Raw genomic sequence first — 23,722 nt, 5'->3', positions numbered from 1 at the left:
ACATAATCTGATCAATTTCTTTTTTCAGTACTTCCTCTTGCCTTCCTTCCTCCCTCCCCCTACACTACTGGTGTATTTTCATGAGGTTGCTCTTTCGCTATATTCCCCCCCACACCCCACTTTCACATGTGAGAGAAAACATAATGACCCTTGACTTCCTGAGTCTGGCTTATTTCACTTAGCAGGATGCTCTCAAGTTGCATCCATTTTCCTGCAAATGACATAATTTCGTTCTTCTTTATGGCTGCATAAAATTATTGTGTGTATACATACCACATTTTCTTTATCCATTCATCTGTTGATGGACACCTAGGCAGGTTCTGTAATTTGGCTATTGTGATTGTCTGCTTTAACCATGAGTATGTATGTTTCTCTAAAGTATGCTACCTTTAAATCTTTTGGATAGATACTGGGGAATAATATAGCTGGATCATATGGTAGTCTCGATTTTAGTTTTTTGAAACTCCATAATGATTTCCATAGTGGTTGTACTAATTCACATTCCCAACAAAAATATTTAAGGGTTCGAAAGGTATTTTGATGGGCTGGGGTTGTGGCTCAGAGGTAGAGTGCTCACCTACCTACCATGTGTGAGGCACTGGGTTCGATTCTTAGCACCACATAAAAATAAAATAAAGATATTGTGTCCACGTATAACTAAAAAATAAATATTTTTAAAAAAAGGCATTTTGGGGCTGGGGATGTGGCTCAAGTGGTAGTGCGCTCGCCTGGCATGCGTGCGGCCCGGGTTCAATCCTCAGCACCACATACAAACAAAGATGTTGTGTCCGCCGAAAACTAAAAAATAAATATTAAAAAATATTCTCTCTCTGTCTGTCTGTCTGTCTGTCTCTCACTCTCTCTTTAAAAAAAAGGCATTTTGAACTAAACAGTGACAAAGACTCATTGGGAATAGATAAAATTGGTAAATGTTGTGTTATAATAGAAGTAAACATACAAGAGTCAGATTCAGACAGAACTAAGATTTATAAATTATGTATTTGAATTAATCAAAAACCCTGGCTTGGGAGGGTGGTAGCCAGGGGCACTCAATAACTGAGCCACGTCCTCAGCCTTTTTATTTTTTAGTTGTAGTTGAACACAATACCTTTATTTTATTTATTTATTTATTCTTATATGGTGCTGAGGATCGAACGCAGGGTCTTTCACGTGCTAGGTGAGCATTCTACCGTTGAGCCACAACCCCAGCGTCCCCCACATCCCTAGCCATTTAAATGGGTCTCACTAAGTTGCTGAGGTTGGCTTTTAACTCACGATTCTCCTGCCTCAGCCATCTGAGCTGTTGGGATTACAGGCCTGTGGCACCATGTCCATCTGGCTTTTAAAAGATACATACTTGCTAAATTCTGTCCAGTTATTAGAATCAGAAAAGAAAATGACAGTACCCCACAGAATTTATGGACAATTATAAATTGTCCATAAGTTTCCATATTCCTGAAGAGGAATATGGAAACAGACAAAAGGAAAATTTTCTTCAACCTGTAATCTTTATATTCATACCTAAGGTCAAGACTAGAAATTACTGATGTCAGCACTTCTCTACAAAGCATACTGTAACCCCAACAACTGGATGCACAGATGAACCTTTAACTTTTTAAAAAATAATACTTTGAGATAAAGTCACAAGTGATACAATTCATCAATTTAACATGTGCCATTCAGTTATTTTGAGCACATTCACAGAATTTTGTTACTATCACCACAATTGATTTTAGAACATTTTAGAAAAACACAGTACTTATTAGCAGTCACTCCCTACCTGCCACATCCTGGAACCCACTAATCTACTTCCTATCTCTCTAGATTTGCCTATTCTGGACATTTTATCTAAATGGAATCATATAATATGTGGTCTTCTGCAAAATGGCTTTTTCACTTAGCACAATGTTTTATAGATTCATTCATGTTGTGACAGGATATAAGTGCTTTCTTCCTGCTTATGACAGATAATTTTCCATTGGATATATCACATTTTATTTGCCCATCAGCAGATGAACATTTGGGATACATTTAACTTTTGATCAATATAAAAACTTGCTTTTACTTGGAGTATGCTGTAACATAACTAAATTGTCTTCATAAGGCCCAGATTGCTTTTTGTGAGGGATAAGAGATATTAGTAAAACATTCAGCCAAAGCCATGTTAAGGGAATCTGGAAGAACTTACTTGAAAGATATGTAAAAGGAGGAGTTTGGGATTGTAATTGCTTCCTTTCAGGTGGCAGTGCAGTGCAGGAGTGTCACCATGTGAATAAGGCAATGCCTGTGGGTGCAATGCTATTTTTTCTTTTGATCTGTCAAAAACTTCAATATTCCATAGCGTTTCTGAAGCCAAAAAGTTTGTGATTATTTTGTTGAGGGCTTAAGGCTATCTCTTGTGGGCTGTCCACCTCAGCTTCTTTAAAGTGAACTTAACCACCAGGTTCTACTTGTTAGCCTCAATTCTTCCAATGCCGGTTCGTTATTACATTATGAGAGGTGGCAAAGCATTCAACTTCTTATACTCACATATACTCGATTTTTTAGGTTGAGTATATGTGAGTATAAGATCCTTGAATTCCTGGGACCCTCTCCCTTAGCTGTGTTCTCAATAGCTGTGTTATACCAAACAGTAGTTTGAAGAAAGAAGAAATCAAACATTTATTTGGTATCAGGAAAATTGTAAAAAATATGGCTTTTGCATCAAATACATTAACTTGGCTATATAACCTCTCTGCCTTATGTATAAAAGTGGGATAACAACATACATAGAACTGAATATTGTCAGTACATTAAAATATGCACAACCTTGTAAGTAACCATGGAAATGCAAATGAAGACTACAATGAAGCATCATTCTGTATTCAACTGACATTTAGTTCAATGAGATCTTTAATACATTGTTGGGGAAATGTATGAATTTGTACAAACATTTTGAAAACATAATGGTGCCTTTTCTTGTAAACTGTAACATCTGTAATAACTAAGATACAGCAATTCTGCTTTTACAAACACATTAAAGGGAAAGTTGAGCACATATACACCAGGAAATATGTTCACGTTTGCCTGAGAGAAAAACCTGAAAGCAATTGATAGAAAATGGATAAATAACCGTACAGTCACACAATCAAATATAACTCAATAGTTGAGTTGAAAATATAGCAAATTCCAGGGCATTATATATTATATGGTAATCTTTTTATAAAATTGAAAAAGAAGCCAAATTAAACGACACATTGTAAAAAGAAAATTAGAAAGACAACTTGGATAAAGCTCAAAAACGTCAAGTTGACAAGGTCTATGTCTGCGGAAACACTTTAGGTCAGGCCACCCACCCCAAGTTCAAACTAGCCTTATCCCTGACAACAGCCGGTAGCACTAAGGCTGCGGACGTGCAAAGAGCTTCAGAGGAGCTGCTTCGCGCAGCCTCGCTCAGGTTCAGAGTCCTCCCTGAGGGCGTGTCCAGCTCCCGTGGGGGCGTGTCCAGAACCCCTGGGGGCGTGGCGGGGTGAACAGAGCGTCAGTCATGGCCCAGGTAATGGGCGGGTTTCGAGAAGCTACGTGGCGCGGGATGATGACGCAAGTCCCGGGCCTGGTGTGGCGTGCGCTGAGTGCGCGGCTGCGGCTCCGCGTCTGGGTGTCAGCCTTGGAGCTGACGGTGAGGCTTGCGGTAGGCCGGGATGTTACAGACTGCTGGAGCTCAGGATGAGGAAGAGGAGCACGCGGAGGAGGACTGTCCTGAATTGGTTCCCATTGAGACGAAGCAGGGAGAAGAGGAGGAGAAGCCTGGCCCCGGTGCTAAGATCCCAGTCACAATTATCACCGGGTATTTAGGTAACTAAGCATCCCGGTCAGAAAATGCCACGAACTCTGGGATTTGGGGGCCTACTGGGGCCCCTTCTCCTTAGTCACTGGGGCCGCCTGGCCGACAGGAAGGGTGTGTGAGGTAGGGGCTGGGTCACTTGATCCTCGTAAGGATTGCCTCTCCAAATCTCAAGTGAGATTAAAGTTAGCTACTCATTTTGAACCTGGGCTTTGAAGCCTGGACTCACCCATTAATTATTCTTGAGACCTCTAACAAGTCATCTTACCTCCCACTCATCTATCTCACTCGAAAATGGAAATAATACTGGTCACCTGCCTGAGCTTGTTTTCTCATCTGCAAAACGGGGCAGGAAACACCCACCTTAAAAGCATTTTGCCATTAAAAGTTGCCCTGTCTGTACAATGCCCCACACTTAAGGGACATTCCTTGGTATATTGCACGTCCCCAGGAGCGAAACTCCTCCAGCCATTATGAAAAAGTACTTATAACCCAAACATTTTTATTGAGGTTTCTTTGCAGAGGACTGTGAGAGAAAGTAAGAATAAAATCTTTGCCCTCCAAGAGTGTTTCTCAAACTGAGAAAGTTCATGATTACACAGGGATACTTGAAACCACAGGTTTGTGAACATGGTACCATTTTCTGAAGGGCAGTTTATGCCCTTATTTTTCGCCGAAACGTTTGAGAATGCTATTTACAAACCCTACAGTTAAATAGGAGGGCTAGAATAAATACATGACTATATTTAAAAGATGAAAACAGTTAAAAGAGGTGAATAAAGTGATACTATTTCCGGGAAATACCAACATTCCTAGATGGTGCTAGAGACTGATGAGGACTTGAGGGCCTTTTACATAAAAATAAGAAATCACTGATGTTTCCTTTTTTTTTTTTTTAATGGATTGTAAGTTTATTCTCTCTTTTATTCAGAACTGATTTTTTTAAAAGAATGAATTTTTGGTACTTCCCCACAATTCAAAGGTGACACTACTGAGAAGTTGAACAAATTCCTTATCCACAACAGTATACTTAAACTTGCCCCCCTCATTTTGCTTACTGGTAAAAATCAATTTCATAGATAGTGTAAAACATACTAATAGTATCAATATAGTTGGTAAAGCATTGGAGATGATGGTCTAAAGTGCCAGAGTGAGAACTAAATGTCAGCATCTTTCTTGTTACTAAATCTAGGATACAATTTGACCCCTTGATCATTTTATTTTTTTGAAGCACTGTTCCATCGGTTTCTATTTGATTCTCTTCTCATTTTTCTGTGTATTTCTCTGGCTTTTTAAGCCATCTCTTCCTATTCATTTTTCAGCTTAACTTCCACATAGTTTCAATTTTGATGTCCTGTAGAAATCCCAAAACTTAACATGTTCAGCAATTTACATGTTACTGTCCCCTCAAATGCTTCTATTCCTGTGATTCCAACCACCTGGGATGCTCTAACAGCTTCCTAACTACCATAATCTTGAGGTTCTTTTTTTTTTTTTTCCCTTTAATATATTCTCTGTAGGTTAGCCCTAATGATCTTTATAAATGTTACTCTGATTTGTTAAACCCTTCAGTGGCTTCTACTTGAGTTAAAGTGCAGACTCCTTAATGTGAATTACAAGGACCTGTATGATCTGGCTTTCGCTAAACTATGCAGCCTGCCAAATGGTGGCCCAGCACACTGAACTAATTTTACTTCTTAAAAGCACTCAGTATTTTAGTCCCTTGGGATATTTTTCTTACTCCTCTGGCTATGCCTGTCTTGGGTTCTGGGTAGCATCTTGTTCATCTGTTGAATGTTATCATCCTATGACATAATTGAATTGCCTCTTTATTTATCTAAATTCATCTTTTCCCACCCATAAGCTCCATGTAGGCAATACTACCTTTGCCTTGTACACTTTTCATCAAGACCCAGTATAAATATGGTTCATAGTAGATACTTTTGAAAGAATGGACTATATCTTAAAATCTTTTTCTTCATAATGTGATTAATTCTTAAGCCCTAGTAATTCTTCTATCAGAAGGTTTTTTATATTCACAGCTTATTTCAGCTTTCACTGTCATTGCCCTGTGTGTCACTCATGTTCGGACCTCTCTCTCACACTTACACTGGTTTCCCTAGTTATACTCTAGAAAACTTGAGTATGTATTTCAGTGGACACCTGTAAACTACATGTAGAAGTTTTTAGCAGCACTGTGATAAAATGCTGAAAACAACCCAAATGTCCACCAACAAAAATAGATTATAAAGGATGTATTCATGCAATTGAAATATGTTACTACACAATTGAAGTTTTCCTTTATTCCTTTATGAACTTTGATATGTTTGGTTCATAATATAAATGTTTTTCTTCTACTTGAAATGAACACATACTAGGTTTAATACGCCACCTACTGGAGGAACTTAGTGTAGCTTTATGTCTTTCTAAATAAGGAATATTCCCATCTTTCCTTGACAGTTCTTACTTCTGTTTCATAAAATATATGACAATTTATAGATTGCTTTAAGCATACTAAAAGTAGAAATATAGCCATCCTGAATTTGTGTATGTTTAATCGATAATGATACAAAAAATAGTTATTTAGATGTAAAGTTTAGGGAAGTAAACCAAGTCGTCTCCATTCAGAAATATTGTCATAATATAAAAGGGAATTACAGATTTTGAATTTTATAAATTATATTTTATTCCTCTGAAATCATTATTAATTCATTATTTAATAGAAATTTTAGATTCCCTTGTATTGTATAAGTTATGAAGAAGACATATTCGTTTAGTAAAATTAGGTTAAAAAACTGATTTAACTTGTAGTATTAGTAAATATTTGTAAAATATATAAAGCATATTATACTTTTCAAAGATTGCTTTAATCTTTTCCTTTAGAATTTCTTGTACCATAGTTAAGTATGAAAAATAGCACACAAATTGTTAAAAAAATCACGACTTTTATTATCCTTTTCATGCCTTTAAAATTAGTCTTTGAATTTTGCTACTTTAATGTATTTTATAGGTGCTGGAAAGACAACTCTTCTGAACTACATTTTGACAGAACAACATAGTAAAAAAATAGCAGTTATTTTAAATGAATTTGGAGAAGGTAAGTAAATTTCAGTATTATGTCGTGCTTCAGTAACTTAGAGAACAGTCTATTCTACTGGTTGATTGATATTCAGTATTTAAAATGAAAATGGTATGTATTATAATGCACGCATGCTGATAGGGATAGCTTTGAAAAGTTTAGATTAATTTCTGTTAAGCTGTACTTTTATGGATTTAGAATATTAACATCAGATAATTTCTAAAACTTTTATTTTGTGTAACTTTGAAATTCATATCAACAGAATTAAAATACATTTTTATGCAAAATAAATCCAGAGGTAAAAAATCTTTTCTCTTTTTAAAAAAATTTATACTACATATATGCAATATATGTATATTTTAGTCGTAGATAGACACAGTACCTTTATTTTATTTATTTGTCTTCATATGGTGCTGAGGATTGAACCCAGGGCCTCACATGTGCTAGGCAAGTGCTGAGTTACAACCTCAGTCTCCAGAGGTAAAAATCTTACTATTTGAAAGAAAAGTTTTTTTGTTTGTTTTGTTTTTTAAAGGCACTAAGGTGCTTTGGTACTAACTATATTGTGTATTTCTGCTCATGAATATATTTGAAATTCTTCAGATATTATAAGTTTACCTTGTTAAATGCTTATTATCTGAAAAGCAGTTAAAACTGAGGATTTTAAAATTTAGTTAATATATTGTCTCCATTTTCAGAGTGCTCAAATTGTCTATAAAAATATATGTGCTTAACTTTCTGTCTTTACCATTAAACTGTTGTTAATAAATCTGTTCATCAGTTTTAGACACAAGTATTAACTTTAATGAAATCTAACATTTTAGCCAAAACATAATTTTTGTTAGAACGTTTCTTAAAGTCTACTCTTTTTCCATTGTAAATGAGTAAAAGAGCTAGGTTTTATGGACACCATGGGACACCTGGTAGTCAAATGTGATTTCTTATTTCAGTAAACTAAAGAGAAAAGACAAAATAAAAACACTGAGATTTGTTTTTCTTTCTTTCTTGTGCAGTACTGGGGATCAAACCCAGGACCCTGCACATATTAGACAGGCATTCTATCATTGTGCTACACTTCCTACCCATATAAACTCTGAGATTTCTCATTCTGGTCCTTTTCTAACTTCTTATTAACTAATTTTCTGTTGTACACTGGTTACATTCATTGTGTTATTTTTCATTGCTTTTCTTCATTTTTGATATTCATTTTCAGAAATTTGTCCTTCATAGCATTCTCAATATTTTTCTTCATGTTTTATGAACATTCCACATAGCTTGAATTTTGTGGCAATCCCTTTAAAAGCTCTTTATCATCATCTACCTCAAATATGAACAAAAATATATATAAGTGTAAAACGATGGGTTTCTCTTTTGGAGACAAAGGCCATTTGCTTTCCCAGACATTTAAGATTCTTCCTTGGCTTTTTTTTTGCAGGAAAAGTAAACATTTAAAATCATTCTTAAATTCTTTCCGAGGTAATTATTACTAGGAAATTTTTGTATATTTGACAAAAAGTTTATTTTTTAAATGAACACATGATACTCTGATCATAAATTTCTTTAAAATGGACTAATACTTATACTGGGAATTTGAATAATCTGTCTAATAGAAACAAACAAGATATAGGAAGAATAAAAAAAAAAAGTAGTTAAGACAGGCTTATCAGTTGACAAAAGGGTATACCAAAACCATTATGTAAAACATACTAGTCTGCCTAGAAAGTTTTCCATGGACAAGAAAAAAATGCTTCCAAGGCAGCTACTTTATCAAGAAATAGAAATGGTCAAGAAGAGGCCTCAAGAGGAAATAGGTATATTCATTGATTTTTGGATTTGCCTCTCTACAGGCTTAAAATCTTCTTAAAGAAAAGCTAAAATAATCTAGAATACTATAATTTAAATATTTAGGCTGCATGAATAGAAAGAAAGAATAAAAATTATAAAATGCATTTGTGCTTTGAAATCTGCTCCACATTTAAATATTCTCATCTTTATTTTTGGTCAGTTATTGAACATAATCTAAAGAGATTATGTTGATTATGTTGTAAAATTATCTTGTTAATTTTTCCAGGAAGTGCAGTAGAGAAATCCTTAGCTATCAGCCAAGGTGGAGAGCTGTATGAAGAGTGGCTGGAACTTGGAAACGGTTGCCTCTGCTGTTCAGTGAAGTAAGGAATATGTTCACTATGTGTTTCTTAGCTTACTAGAAATGTTTACTGATATTTCCATCTTTGATTTTCCTGATTAAATTAACTGAATTTACATACTGTTTGCTTCATTGTATTTTTCAAATAGAAAATAAACTTAGCAGAGTGTATTTTATTAAAGTTCTTTTTTTACTGTTTTTTATCTGCTTGAATTCTTTCCTCCTTTTATTAAATTTTATATTAGGTGTTCAAGTTTATTTCATTACTAATTTCTCATGAGTGCAAGTCACATATCATATGCAAAAGATGATTATTTTGAATTTTATATATCATTAATTTCATTTCCAAGTATTTGATCTCTTTAAAACAAAAACAAATTACTACAAATTACTATCAAAAAGTAACCTTTCATTAGTTGTTTCCAAGGACATTATTTTGTTCACTAAACTGTGATAAATCCTAGAAGAGTAGCTTGTACATAGTAGCAACTCATATATTTGATAAATTATGGAAACTAACACATGTACTATTGATTTTGTATATTCTAGTGAATTAATTTCTTCTACATAATTTCCTTCCTATATGTTGACTTTGAGTCAAATAAATTAGGAAGCATGAAGTTATAACTGACTTTCTTAAACAACCAGAATGTCATATAGTCAGTATTTTTCTTTTCTTTTGTATTATAAGAAAAAAAGGAAATTTGATCTTGTACCCTAATTCAGAATAGAGTTAAATGGTATTTAATGACAGTGTCCCTTTAGCTATTAAATTATTGTGGCTAATAAATTTTATCATTATTTTGAATGTTGATTTTTTTTCTTTCATAAAACTATAGCATTGACTTTAGTCAAATGAAGTTCTCTCTGATTTTAATTTTAATAAAGTATTAACTCATTACATTTTTTTTAACCTGTGTGTGTATATGCATCTATTTACTTCTCCTCATTGTAAATATTGAATGGACATTTTATTAGAAACTTAGGAGCAAGTTAAATTTTCACATGCCTAGAGGTATTTTTGAGTTGTGTTGTTGAATATATTTTAAAATGTTCATGATGAACATTTAAAAATATTCAGGTAATCAACTCTATGTATTACATTTTGCTATTCTCCAGGGATAATGGCCTTAGAGCTATTGAGAATTTGATGCAGAAGAAGGGGAAATTTGATTACATACTGTTAGAGACTACTGGGTTAGCAGATCCTGGTAAGAAATGACATTATTAATAATCAGAATATTGTTCTTTTGACTTTTTAAATAGATATATTGGAGAAATATTTAAAATGAGTATTAACCTAGGGGTGTAACTAAGTGGTAGAGTGCTTGCCTAGCAAAGCCCTGAATTCAGTCCACAGCAGCACACAAACACACATACACACACAAATTTATCTCCTGATTGTCTGCGTTTTATGGTCAGGTAATCTTTTCAAGTTACAAGTGTTGCATTCTTTGAATTCTTGCTTATTTCCTTGTTTGAGAATACTTGTCTTTTGTTTTTATACTTAAAGGATTACTTGTATTTCTATAGTTATATAAATATTATATTTATATTAAAGGATACAATTTTGGGTCAAAATTTCTTTCCCTCATGTTTTGCAAGTGTTTTTCTATAGTTTCTTAGTAATTTTTAGATTGGTCAGTTGTCCTTGTTCAGTGATTTGTTTTATTTTTTATTCTTATTTTTGGTGGTGCTGAGGATCAACCTCATGGCATGCTAGACAAGCATTCTACCACTGAGTTACATCCCCAGCCCTCTCCTTTTATCAGGAAGAATTTGTGAGTGTTGTAGTGTCTGAGTTTCAATGCTTGTTGTTTCCTTTAATGTTTGAGAATGTTTTTCATTCCTGAAAAACAACTTGGCAGTTATTACCCTTTGAGAACACTTTTGTTAGAACTTTGTGGTCCATAATTTATTATGCTAGAATATTGAGTATTACTGTAAAGTCTGATTTCTGTCCTCTACCTCTCCCCCCAATGACTTTCTTTTTCATCCAAAATACCTGAAAATTCTTGTTTTTATTTTTGAAGTTCAGTAATGTAAGCTGAGTATTTGAGTACCATTCATAATCATTTTCTTCTGAATTATAATATACCCTTAGTTCTTCACTTAAGGACATTATCCTTGTTTATTATCATGAATAATAATTTTGTCAGATTATGGGGTACTCTACTTCATGAGGCCAATTTTCTGCATTTTGAGTTTTATTTTGTTCTTTTATCTGTTCTAATTGTTTTGATTCATCTTTTCATCTGCTTTTGCATTTGTAATCATTTAAAGGCTTTCTTTTTGTCATTAATTCTGTTTCTACCAGTGTCTGTTCTATTCCTTATTTGTTTAAAATGAATTAATTGGTTAAGCAATGGTGTCATATTGACCCCAAGTTTATTTGTTCAGTGTTAACAAACTGTCTTTTCATATTATTGTGGCTTGTTTTATTTCAAGCTTGTTTTTATTAACATCGTATTATCAATAATTTTTTTGTCATGAAGAAGTTCTTCATAATTTTCTTTGGTTTCTGGGATTATGGTTTCTTCTAGAATGGGTTCTTTGTCAAATGTATGCCCTATTCATTTCTTCAGTTTTTTTTTTTCCTTCTTCCATTCTTTTAATTTTTTGCTTTTCCTGGTTGAATGTGTGTTTGTGCTTGATCTGGGATGCTCTGAGAGCTTTTATCTACTTAGATGTATTCATGATGAATTCCTTTTAATACCTTTTTCATCTTATCCAAACATGTTTCTCTTTAGTCCCATTTTGCAAACTGGATATTGTTGGTGGTGGGGGAGAGGGAAGCAAAAGGAAAACAGATCATCTAAAGAGCCACATGGGGCAATGTTGCTGTTAGGTTCTGCTCTTTTAAAATACCCAATACACCCCTTTGGACCTCAGAACTCGTGCTTCCTTTTGCTCTCGGCCCTAGAAAGTGACTTTATACCCCAAAGGTAGAGATGGCTAGAAACTTTTATGGCTTTTTTTTTTTTTCAAGTTGCTTTTCCCTATGTTACTTTTTCTTCCCTCCGTTCCACTTGTTGCATTTTGGGTGGTATTTCTCAAAAGTATTAGGATTTTGTAAACTATTTTCTTAAAACCTCTTATTAGGGGTGAAAGTAGACTTTGTTTTCATTTTGACTGTCACTGTTTAAAATTTGTGGTAGGAGGATGTATGTTCTTTTTTTATTGTTAGGTTGCTGCTGATAAAATTTTGACTTAAAATTTTTTATTATTTTTATTTTATTAGGTTTTGAAGAAGGGAGATTCTATAATCTATTCAGTTCCTCAGCCTTGGCACAATGACATTTTGCATTGGATAAATACTTTGCGGGTGGGGAGCTGTCTTGGGCATTATAGGATGTTTACAGTATCCCTGGCTTACACCTGTTAACTGCCAGTAACATCACCCTAGGAACAACCAAAACTTTCTACCGACATTGGCAAATATTCCCTGGGGAGAAAAAGCACCACTTCATTTACTTATCTTTACTCCTCCTATACACCTACATTCCAAATTCTAAATATTTCTTTTCTAGGCTTGCAAGAATTACATCAAAGGTCAATAATAGATTTAGAATAAAAGCTGTAATGTACTTTTACAGTTCAACTTAATAATAACAAACATTATGGTACAACTTACTAGCTATTTATCTGAATAGAAATCAGTGCATTTTTAAAAATTATAAAATGATGATGTTAAGTGTTTTGCTGAGTGAAAAATTAATACATTTTCTGTGACTTACTATTTAGAATAATCACACGGATTTACTTTTTCTCCCTTATTAATTAAAACCATGTTTTTAGTCAAGAAAGTAAAGAAAATTCTTATTGGCAATTCAGTTGTTTCCCATCTAGGAGACTGACACTCTCCAGTTCTAAGCTAAATAATTGTCATGGTAAAGTAATTTCCTTGAAAAGGACAGACATTGATTCAGCCCCTGTTACTCACAGATCCTATTTCAGTCAAATTGGAAAACTATTAAGTTTTTGGGAAAAAAATCAATAGGTATCAGGAAACCATTAGATCTTGTGGCCCTTGCTATATCTTGCATGAGTAATCACTATAAACAGCTGACAGGTATTTCATTGTTGACAGAGTGATGCTTGGGGGACCACATCTTGTCAGGGTAGGTGGACAGCTTTAGACAGTGGAATGAGTTCAGTTATCCTTGTTTTCCCCTTATGCTCATTCTTTTAGACAGCACTGTCACTAACTGGGCCTGTGATGCTTTGAAAAATCAAATACTTTCCTTGCTGTCAGTTTCCTTTTTCTTGTGTTGTGGCATAGTAATCAGGGTGTGTGGTTTGGTGATGAACCAGTTTCTGTCAAAAACAAGTTTTAATTTCTTATTCAGAAATAATTTTTCCTGAAACCCAAGTTTTGTGCTAGTGCTAAATAAGTAGTGTGAGGATTAATTAATAATACCAGTGAGTTTATAATTTTACTTCTTGTTCTTTTTCTCCTATAAAAATTACAATGTAATTTTTTTGACAAGTGATTTTGAATTATTTGCATCTCATTTACTTTTTCCTTAGAGAGATGATTCATTATTTGTGAACCATATAATTTTCATATTTAGGAGATGAGAAAATGAAAATAAGCCCTATGTGCACATAGCCATAGTGTTGAAGTTGTTTAATAATATCTCCTCATAACTTATTTTGGCATAGGTAGAAGCTTACTGTTTGATTTGTGTGTAGTAAAAGTTGGTGTTTTTTTTTTTTTTTTTTTTTTTTTTTTTTAGGAAATGGGGGAGATTATAGAAAGGAATAGAAGTAGTAAAATTAATTCCCAAAGAAAATGAGAAACCCAGATTTAATTTGTATGTGTGTTTTTCTGCTGATTTCATTGTGGCAAATTAAAATGTATATAAAATCATGTTTTGTGCTTCAAAAAATTTTTTTATTTGATGAATATTATATATTTTTCAGGTGCTGTGGCTTCTATGTTTTGGGTTGATGCTGAATTAGGGAGTGACATTTACCTTGATGGTAAGTTAAAAAACAGTTTTCTTTACTGTTAAGTTTATTGTTTATTTATAATTTAGTCCATTGCATCATCATTCTTTTCAAACTGCTTGGTTTATGATGAAGTATATTTTTGTTCACGTAAACTCTACAGACCCAGCTGGTGTTAGAATTAAATTACCAAATCTTAATCTCAATTCTGAATTTAGCACTTGCACTAAGCCTTTTCTACCAAAATGCTATGTAGATTTCCTATGTCCTCTGTGTTTGATTTGTTCACTTAACACAATGTCAGAGGTTTTTATTTTAATCAACCAGACAATGTAAGAATCACATTTCTGCCTTCATTTTCCCTTGAACATAAAAATTCAGCACATACAAACCCTTACTTTATTTACATTAACACTTTTGTCAGTCTTACCTATAAATTTATAAACTTTGTGTAACTTTCAAAGTTAAGCAACTATATTCCCTTCTTCCCTCCACCCTCCCTTCCTCCCTTTTTCCTTTTCTCCATTCCTCCCTCCCTCACCTTTATAGACTAAAGGGTGAAATTTAAGTCTTTGAAGCTGGGCTTAATTGGGCTCTAATATATATGGCATGTAGCTGGTTAAATTCCATAGACATCATTAAACTCATGTTGCTATTATCCTTTGAAAAAATTTAGTATATATTCAGAGATTGCTAAACTAATTGAACATTTGGGAATTTAGGTACTATATATATATATATGTATATATATATATATATATATATATATATATATATATATAACATTTTTGTGAGCTAGATTTGGTAAGAGATTAGGAATAAAATATTTTACAATGCCCCAAATCTTTACATAATAATTTAAATGTTTAAAATATTTTTATAGTCTCTTAAAACAGTGCTTAGCACTCTATATATATTTGAAATGCATTTACTTATTCCTGGGATTGAATTAGATTGCAGCACTGGTAAGAAAAAAAATTCTTTGTTTTATTGAAGAGCATTCTTGAACTGAGATTAATTTTAATTGTCCTTCTCAAGTGTAATTATACAATATTAATAAACATCTTTTTAATAAAGGATGATTAAAATGTTTATTCTTTTGTAGGTATCATAACTGTTGTAGATTCAAAATATGGATTAAAAGTAAGTTGAAGATTATAGGTTGCTAATTGTTTGCAGAGAGCTAGGAATATAGGAGTTGATTGTATTATTTTTTTCTGTTTGTATTTGTTTGAAACCTTTCTTAACAAAAATGTTTTTCAAAAGTTATCCTGAATAGTAGGTGCAATTTGTGTGTTATTAAATTATCTTGTGTTTTTAAGTTAAGAATTTCTTTTCTATTCGTCTAGTTTAATATTGGCACAAAATTTGGGATATATTTTGTAATAAGGATATGGGATGAGGATAAAGTTTGGGTATGTGTAACTCCTCACTAGAATTCAACCCCAGTATTGAAAACTATTCCTGTTTGATAGAAGAAATTGAACATGGTAAAAGCATATGAGATCTTATTTTTTGTTATAAATGCTATCAAACACAAGCTGGAAATGAGGTTTTAAAAAATATTTCTTTGCCTCATTTTGAAGAAATCAGAATTTGTGTATGGGATTAGTGAGGAGAAATCTTAAATCAAAAGGTATCCTGCTGTGAATGTTTTTGTTAACTACTAAGATCATCAACTACATTTAATTGGCCTCAATTTATAAAATGTACTTAGTGAGATCTTTTAAAACATATGGATAAATAAAATAAAATAGTGTTTTCTGACTTCCCAAGTGAAACATCAATAAAGGCCTCTGAGCATGAAATTATCCTCTGTCCTCAGCATCTCTTTCCTCAGCACCTCTGTCCCAGCACCTCAATCTGGGGTCCAAAATAATAATCTTTTGTAAGTTTAAACCCAGTGTTTAAAAGTCTGTGTTAGTTTTGTATTCTACCCTACGATATATCTAAACTTACTAATATTTAAAGTTTGTTTTTCTTCTAAATTTCCAATGACATTATGCTCTAAGAAGGTATGTCAGGCTTGTCAAATGGCCACTGATACTCCTTTTCTGGTCATTTACTTCCTCCTGGGATAAAGCACCCTAATTTGAGAAGTTTGGGCAGTACTTTCTTATTTAGAGTTTAGAATCTCAATTTATGAATTGTCTAAAGATTCAAAGAACAATTCCAAATATTTGGCTCAAAAATATTCTAATGACTGAATGTTCTGAAATCATCTTTTTAGCAAAGTATCTTGGAGATAGCAAAGCAAAACAAAAAGTAAATTCTTCATCTTGAATATTACAGGCATGTTTGAATACATGGTTCCTCTACAAATTTATTCCCAAATTTGTGATACCTATAGGATGATAGGTCATTTCATTTGTGATGTTGTTTTGTTTATTTTTGATAAACTTAATGTGTCATACTGGAAGTCAAACTCTTTATGTATTTTATGACTTTGAGAATAATTTATATGTATAGTTGGGTATACAAAGGAATTAAATAGAATCTGTTAGTAGCATGGTAGAAGCAGGAAAAAAAAAAAAAAAGCAAAAACCCAAAGCAACATTCTGAATAATGCAAACACGGTATACATTTAACCCCCTGCCACCTTGATAAAACCTCTTAAATTATTAAATCAATATACCTGCACAAAACTGACATACTGTCAAGATAATGGAAACTTTAGATTTTCTAAGTCGGATGCCAGATAAATAACTTTGCCTTTATATAAAGAATTTGCCAACTTGTCCAATTCCTCTGGTTGCAAAGCTTGACCTCAGTAGCTGCTTGTGATTCAGAGAATTCTGAGGCAGTACAAGTAATGACACTTGGATAATGGGCAGCAATTTAAGGGTGTCATGCTTCACAGAGCGAGCCCATCACAAGTAAAGCTGAGAAATGGTACCCTGTGGCCAGCCAGCCAAATTGAAACTGAAGTGGTAATTGATATCATGGGCTATCACTCTAATGGGATTGTCACCCATTGATCTGAAATATTCATTTTTTAATCATGGGCAAAGAATTGGACAACTTAAAATGACAGCTCTCTATTCTCAGGACTTGACACTTGGGCTACTGACATTGTTCTTTTCAATTCTACAAATGTGACAGCATTTAATGCAATAGAATCAGTGAATGAAGTTACGTAGGAAAGGTCAAGTGAGAGGGTTCTTTTTGGTTCTTCTTTTATATTACACAAGCTGTTGAAACAATTCAGTCAGAACACAGTTTGCTTAGAAAAGCCTGGAAAAATAAATAGACATTATGCAATAATTTTAAAAAATATTTTGTTTTAGTTGTAGTTGACACAATACCTTTATTTTATTTTTATGTGGTGTTGAGGATCGAACCCAGCACCCCACATATGCTAGGCAAGCACTCTACCACAGAGCCACAATCCCAGCCCCCTGCAATAATTTTTTAAAAGTTGAAATTGTGTTAGATCTATAACCAATCCATTTGAAAGAAATAGCTGCTGCTGCCTTTTTTTTTTTTAAATCACTGATGTCTGACATCTTTGACACTAGATGTATTTCTGCTTTCATTTACAACAGTGTTCTTTAGCTAGTGAACTTTTTTTAATATTTATTTTTTAGTTTTAGGTTGACACAATATTTTTTATTTTATATTTATGTGGTGCTGAGGATCGAACCCAGTGCTTCTAGTATACTAGGCGAGCACTCTACCACTGAGCCACAATCCCAGCCCCATTAGCTTTTTTCTCTTCCTCTTCCTCCTCCTCCTCTTCTTCTTTGTCCAAATTGTTTCTTTATTTCTTTAAAAAAAAAAAAAAGATACTCGGAATTTGTTCCTTTTTTTCCTTACAACTTTGTGGAGTTATAATTGACACAAAAAAGTAGCAATAAATTGTGCAACTTAATGTTTTGAGGTGTGTGTGTATGTGTGTGTGTGTGTGTGTATGTGTGTGTAGTGAAAAATACTGTGAAACAATCAAGCTAATGGACACATAATTTCACATAGTTACCACTTTTTGAAGTGAGGTGTGGGGTGAGAACATTTAATATTTAAGCTCAGCAAGTTCAAGAATTTAATCTAGTAGTCTTACTTATAGTCATCATGCTATAATTAGCTTTCCAGAATGTATTCATCCTGCATAACTGAGACTTTGTACCCTTTGACCAACATCTCAGACCCTATTTTATCCTTTTGTTCCCCTTTGTTTCTTGTGGTAGGGCAAGTTGGGAGTTTGAAGCTTTACCTTTTGAATATGTTTTATTAGTACAAATTATTAGTCTTTTTTATATAAAAGCAAAAGCTACAGTCTCTAAGCAGAAAGGAGGAACCCTTTGGACATATGTGCAATATAAAATATTTTAGAAAAAAGTTTGCAGACTTTGCCTATGCAGGTAGAATAGATGCCAAATCTACATTGTATTTGATAAATGAAAAATCATCTGACTTAATGACCAAATATTGTAGAATGTTCTTTTGAAGAGCAGATGTATATTTTAGTTTTGTTTTGGTGCAAGTTTCACTTGTGAAGGTAAGAGGGTTTATAAGGGAGATGTTGAGTTGATATCTGAATGTTAGTATGCATTTCTTATTATTTATTTATTTATTTGGTACTGGGGATATAAACTAGAAGTACTTTCCTCTGAGCCACATCCCCAGCCCTTGTTTGTTTTTGTGTTTCGGTACTGGGGATTGAACTCAGGGGCACTCGACCACTGGACCACATTCCCAGCCCTATTTTATATTTTATGTAGAGACAGGGTCTCACTGAGTTGCTTAGTGCCTCGTTTTTGCTGAGACTGGCATTGAATTCGCAATCCTCTTGCCTCAGCCTCCCAAACTGCTGGGATTATAGGAGTGCACCAATGCTCCAAGCTTCCCTAACCCTTTTTATTTTGGGGACAGGGTCTTTTTAAGTTGCTTAGAGCCTCACTAGGTTGCTGAGGCTAGCCTTCAACTTGCAATCTGAGTCTCCACTTTCTGAATTGCTGGTACTATGGATGTGCACCACCATGCCCAGCTGTGTTTATTATTTTTTGTTTGTATAGCTTTCATATATCGATAGGACAGGACATTTGTCTCTTTATGACTATTATTATTATTATTAGGCATATTCTTGATAGAATTATGCATATTGATAGACTTTTATTTTGGGGATTTTAGCTTATTTTTGTATTTAATACTTCCTGACTGTCTAGAGGTAGTACAACATGTTAGTCCACCCCAGTTTGCTTTGAATGAAATTTTCTAATCTTATGGAGAAGTAAATGGATGCAAAACAATGAGAGTAATTGTAAAACTACTTTTTTATTAGTTATATTTAGGATAGAAATGAAAAAAACAAATCTTTTAATTCTTATATCTTTTTTTATACCTAACCAACTCACAGCCAGATAACCCCAAATGGGGCTCCCAAAAGGTCAAAAATATAATGTCTTGAAAAATTCTTAAGGCTTTTGAAAGAATTTTCAATATTACAGGATCATTCAAGGTCAGATGCCTTGCTTACAGTGTATAATTGTTAAAGAGATTTGCTTTTCAGTGAAAAGGGATTTGTTGTTACATGTTAATAGAACTTTTCAGATAACAACATTTATGAATCTATGTCAACAAATAGGAGGTGTTAACTAATATTCATTCAAGGAAGGTTTGTTGGGCCTGTGAGTCAGATAATATTAAAGGGTCTATTAATAGCTTTATTCTCTAGAGGCCTTGGGTCAAGAATAATAATGAAAAATATTAAACTTGGTCTTCTGGCATGGAATAATTTTTGATGCAATACTCTCCAAGTTCTATGACTTCCATAATAATTGCAGAGTGGTTCTGCCCCTGAGTATATAAGATTGTTCTCCAAGAAAAAATGAGTGTATCATTCCCATAATTTTAGTTTAGTTTTGTTTCCCCCTAAATAGTATTTGGTAAGCTTAAAGAAAGGAAAAAGTTTCTCTTTCCATAGTCTTAACCAAGATTATTAAGTTAAATTATTACCAACTTTCCTTTAGGTACTAAACTATCTAAGTACTTTAGCGGTCACTTCCGAATGAATTGTGAAACTTAATTTGAATATTAATTTAGGTAATTGTTAATTTTTTTATGCAAATTATCAACCTGTGACATTGTGTACAAGACTTATTTTATGTGACATAAAAGGATTTTATGAAAATTTTAAAATTTTGTTGACTTTACTTCTGTTTTTTATTACAAATATAGTAATAATAGCCCTCTCATAGTGTATAGATTGGTATTCTGTGATGGTGAGATTTAGTGTCTTCCTTTATAAAATAAGAATAGTTAAAGTCTAAATGAGATATCATATGTAAAAGAATTTAATAATTTAAGAAGTTTAATTGAAATTTAAAGAGTATTTATTTACTACAATTGCCTCTCTCAGTAACTAGCTTTTTATTGTAATAGGGAATCTGTGTGGAGGGCTGAGGTGGTGCAGGTGAAAACATAATTTTTCCAGAAGATCTTATGGCATTGATTACTTTTTGAGTTCTAAATAGGATTATGGGGGAGGGGACTCTGCTACCAGAAAATGAACACTATTATAATCTCATGGGTGTCTAAGTCAGTGTCAATATTTTTTTGGAGTGAGCCTGATTGGAGAAATAGCAAGATAGGCAATTGCACTGGAGAGATCAAATCATTCTGTATTTACAAATAATAAACTGCTTTTAGGCCAGAATTATTAGGGCTGTGTCTTTCCCATAGCTTTCTTTTTTTTTTAGGAAATTTAAAAGGCACAATACTAAGTTCATATTATACATGATTTGAGGGAGAGGAGTTGGGCATGAATATAGGAATGGACTGAAGGAAGCATGTTAGCTTTTTAAAAGGTATAATTTCAATGGTTATTCTTTTATAAGTAATAATCAATAATTTAGAACGAGCAGTTTTATAAAAAGGAAAATACCTAAAATCTGAACTATAGCTTTACATATTTTTTATATTCATTTGAGGGGTTTTCTTTTTAAGAAAAAGAGCAGGAATTCAAAATCCTAAGCCCCTTTCTCTCCAAAAAACCCTTTAGTTTCACTGTAGGAAACAAAAATGAAATGGAGAAAAAGGATTTCAGGCAGAATAGTTAGTCTTATAAGCCAGGCACAGAGAGACAAATTTTTCACGATTTCGCTCATGTGAAATCTAAAAAAGCTAAGCTTAGAGAACTAGCAAATAGTGTTTAGAGAGGGAATTGGGAAGGGAAAGATTAGTTAATGGATACAAAGTCACAGACAGATTGGAGGAATAATTGTGGTGTAACTATAATTACCCAGAAGAGTAATTATAGTCAAGAGTATTGTGTCATATAATTCAAAATAGCAAAAAGAGAGTGTTTTGAATATTCTCATTATAAAGAAATGATAACTGTTTGAGATGATGAGTAATCTAAATGCCTGAGTTGAACATTATACAATGTATAAATATACTGAAACATCACACCATGAAGATGTATAGTTTATTTCCTGTCAATTAAGAAAATACTTTTTTAAAGAAAAAAATTTAAACACAAAATAGTTTTTAGAGGCAAGAAAGATTTCTCTGAAGTAAAATTCTTTGTGTTGACATTAGATTTTGCATTATACCACAGTAACTTTTTATAAATTTTGTTTTTATTTAGCATTTAACAGAAGAAAAACCTGATGGCCTAATCAGTGAAGCTACTAGGTACTCATACTTAAAATATTGATTGCTGACTAATTGAAAAATTAGTAATATGAAACCACAAAACAAATATGAAAACAGTTAAAGCAAATTTATTTTCTTTTTTTCTATCTATTCATAATGAATTAATAACTGACATTTTATTTAAAACCATTGATATTGTAGCATAATGTGAATGCTGGACACCAGAATGCTTTATGAGGAATTTGGGAAGTAGTAGGATAAAATATTTTCTTTCTTTTTTCTTTTTCTTCTTTTTGGTACCGGGGCTCTTAACCACCGAACCACATCCCCAGCCCTTTTTAAATTTTTTATTTTGAGACAAGGTCTTGCTAAGTTACCGTAGGGCCTTGCTAAGTTGCTGAGGCTGGCTTTGAGCTTGAAATCCTCCTGCCTCAGCCTCATGTGCTGCTAGGATTACAAGTGTGTGTCACTGCACCCTACTAAAAATATGTTCTTATTCTCATCCAGTTTCTTTGGAATTGAAGATTATTACAAAAAAAAAAAAAAAGAGAGAGAAATCATTAACTTGTTTATGGTGTTAAATCTGCCTCAGTATTCATTGTTATTCAGAATAGATGAATATATAAATGCTTTTAACTTGGCACTTAAAACATTTATTAAGTAACTTTATGTTCCTTATTGATTTGTCTTTAGATTTATAAATATTTAAATTAACTTGCCTGCCCTGAGCATATTCTTGCTAATGAGATACAGGTTTTGAGGTAGATGACACTCACTAAATATGCTGCTGGGTTTAAGAGTAAGACTCCCCTGGGATTTGGTTCAGATGATGTTGACATAAAAAATAAAGACAACAGCAAATAGTTGATTATCATTTTGGAATATGATACCCGTTGTTTTGTAATCCTACCTAAACACTGCAATTGATATGTAATTATGATTCAAATTAGAATGAACTTAAACATTATTGTAATGTTTTTCCTTATGAAAGTGTTTTATAGAAAATATTTATAAGCCAAATAGAAAATAGCAAAATGTTATAAAAGCCAAAAGAAGATGGGCTGGGGATATAGCTCAGTTGGTAGAGTGCTTGCCTCGAATGCACAAGGCCCTGGATTCAATCTCTAGCACCACAAAAACAAAAACAAAAGCCAAAAATAGCTTAAGCATAAAAGTCCTCTAATTTAAAGACTGTATTTGCAGATATGTACATTCTGTCTTTATTCATATAAAATTACTTAAATAGAAATATGTTCATGAGAATTTGATTTTGTTTTTGATGTAGCATAAGACTCAGAAACTAATAGTCTAGTTTTTAACATTTCCTGAAGAATTTAGGAAAATTGAAAGATTCCTTAGCTTCACTACTCTAGTTAATAGAAAATAGAACTTCCAATTATAATAACTGTTTTGCTATGTAGCATTCTGTCAGCTGTATTCTTTAACTGGAATTTCTGTGTATCTGTTTTACAGAGATAATATATAATTTGTACTGATGAAGAAGATATATATTGATGTATCTTCTGAAGTGTAGTTTTTTAAACAAAACTGTTTAATGTATATTTATGTTAAGTGAACTTTTTTCTATTTGAAAATTATAGTAAACATTGAGATATTTTAGTAACTAAATTTTCCTTATTTTCGTTTCTTTGGCTTTCTGAATTTTATGCCTCTTCATAAAGATAATTATCAGTTGAAAATCATCCTTTTGATTATAAACTTTTTGGGGCTTATCTTTATAGCTCCAGAGTTTTAAGGGTACTTAGTAAATGAATGAATACTATAATAAAGAATATGAATAGTATAATGTGAAATCTGAATTTATATAGTGATAAATGCAATTCCCCTGTACTGTCTGAAGAATAAGTAGATTCGGAGTACACTGGATCACTGCAGTAGAACCCTAAGTATTTCTCAACTGATATATTTATTTGAGTGACTTATTTGTATTTATTTTTAATCTCAACATTTTTCTTTTGACATCTGTTCTTTGTTTGCTATTTTAGGCAAGTTGCTTTGGCAGATATCATTCTCATCAATAAAACAGACTTGATTTCAGAAGAGGAGCTAAACAAATTAAGAGCAATCATTAGGTATAGTAGATAGCAGCTGTGTACCATATAGATCA

At 32.9% G+C, this 23,722-nt stretch overlaps 1 protein-coding gene across 2 annotated transcripts in view; it reads left to right on the top strand.

Annotated features, from left to right (window-relative positions):
• The first annotated feature begins 3,589 nt into the window (after positions 1-3,589).
• Positions 3,590-23,722, top strand: part of LOC124102986 (zinc-regulated GTPase metalloprotein activator 1B) — a 42,200-nt gene continuing 22,067 nt past the window's right edge. For both annotated transcript variants that reach the window (XM_046459449.2, XM_058584029.1), the window contains exons 1-8: positions 3,590-3,834; positions 6,834-6,920; positions 8,974-9,070; positions 10,168-10,259; positions 13,975-14,034; positions 15,107-15,144; positions 21,587-21,633; positions 23,601-23,687. In XM_046459449.2, coding sequence (XP_046315405.1) covers positions 3,681-3,834; positions 6,834-6,920; positions 8,974-9,070; positions 10,168-10,259; positions 13,975-14,034; positions 15,107-15,144; positions 21,587-21,633; positions 23,601-23,687 — 662 coding nt within the window. In that variant the 5' untranslated portion in view covers positions 3,590-3,680. The remainder of the gene's footprint in view (positions 3,835-6,833; positions 6,921-8,973; positions 9,071-10,167; positions 10,260-13,974; positions 14,035-15,106; positions 15,145-21,586; positions 21,634-23,600; positions 23,688-23,722) is intronic.

The sequence above is a fragment of the Marmota monax genome, unplaced genomic scaffold (genome assembly GCF_021218885.2).
Source record: "Marmota monax isolate L192 unplaced genomic scaffold, Marmota_monax_Labrador192_F-V1.1 WCK01_AAM20220418_F8-fsc00059, whole genome shotgun sequence".
In the NCBI taxonomy this organism is placed as follows: Eukaryota; Metazoa; Chordata; class Mammalia; order Rodentia; family Sciuridae; genus Marmota; species Marmota monax.
Note: the sequence above shows the minus strand (reverse complement) of the source record. Positions and strands in the feature narration are given on the sequence as shown.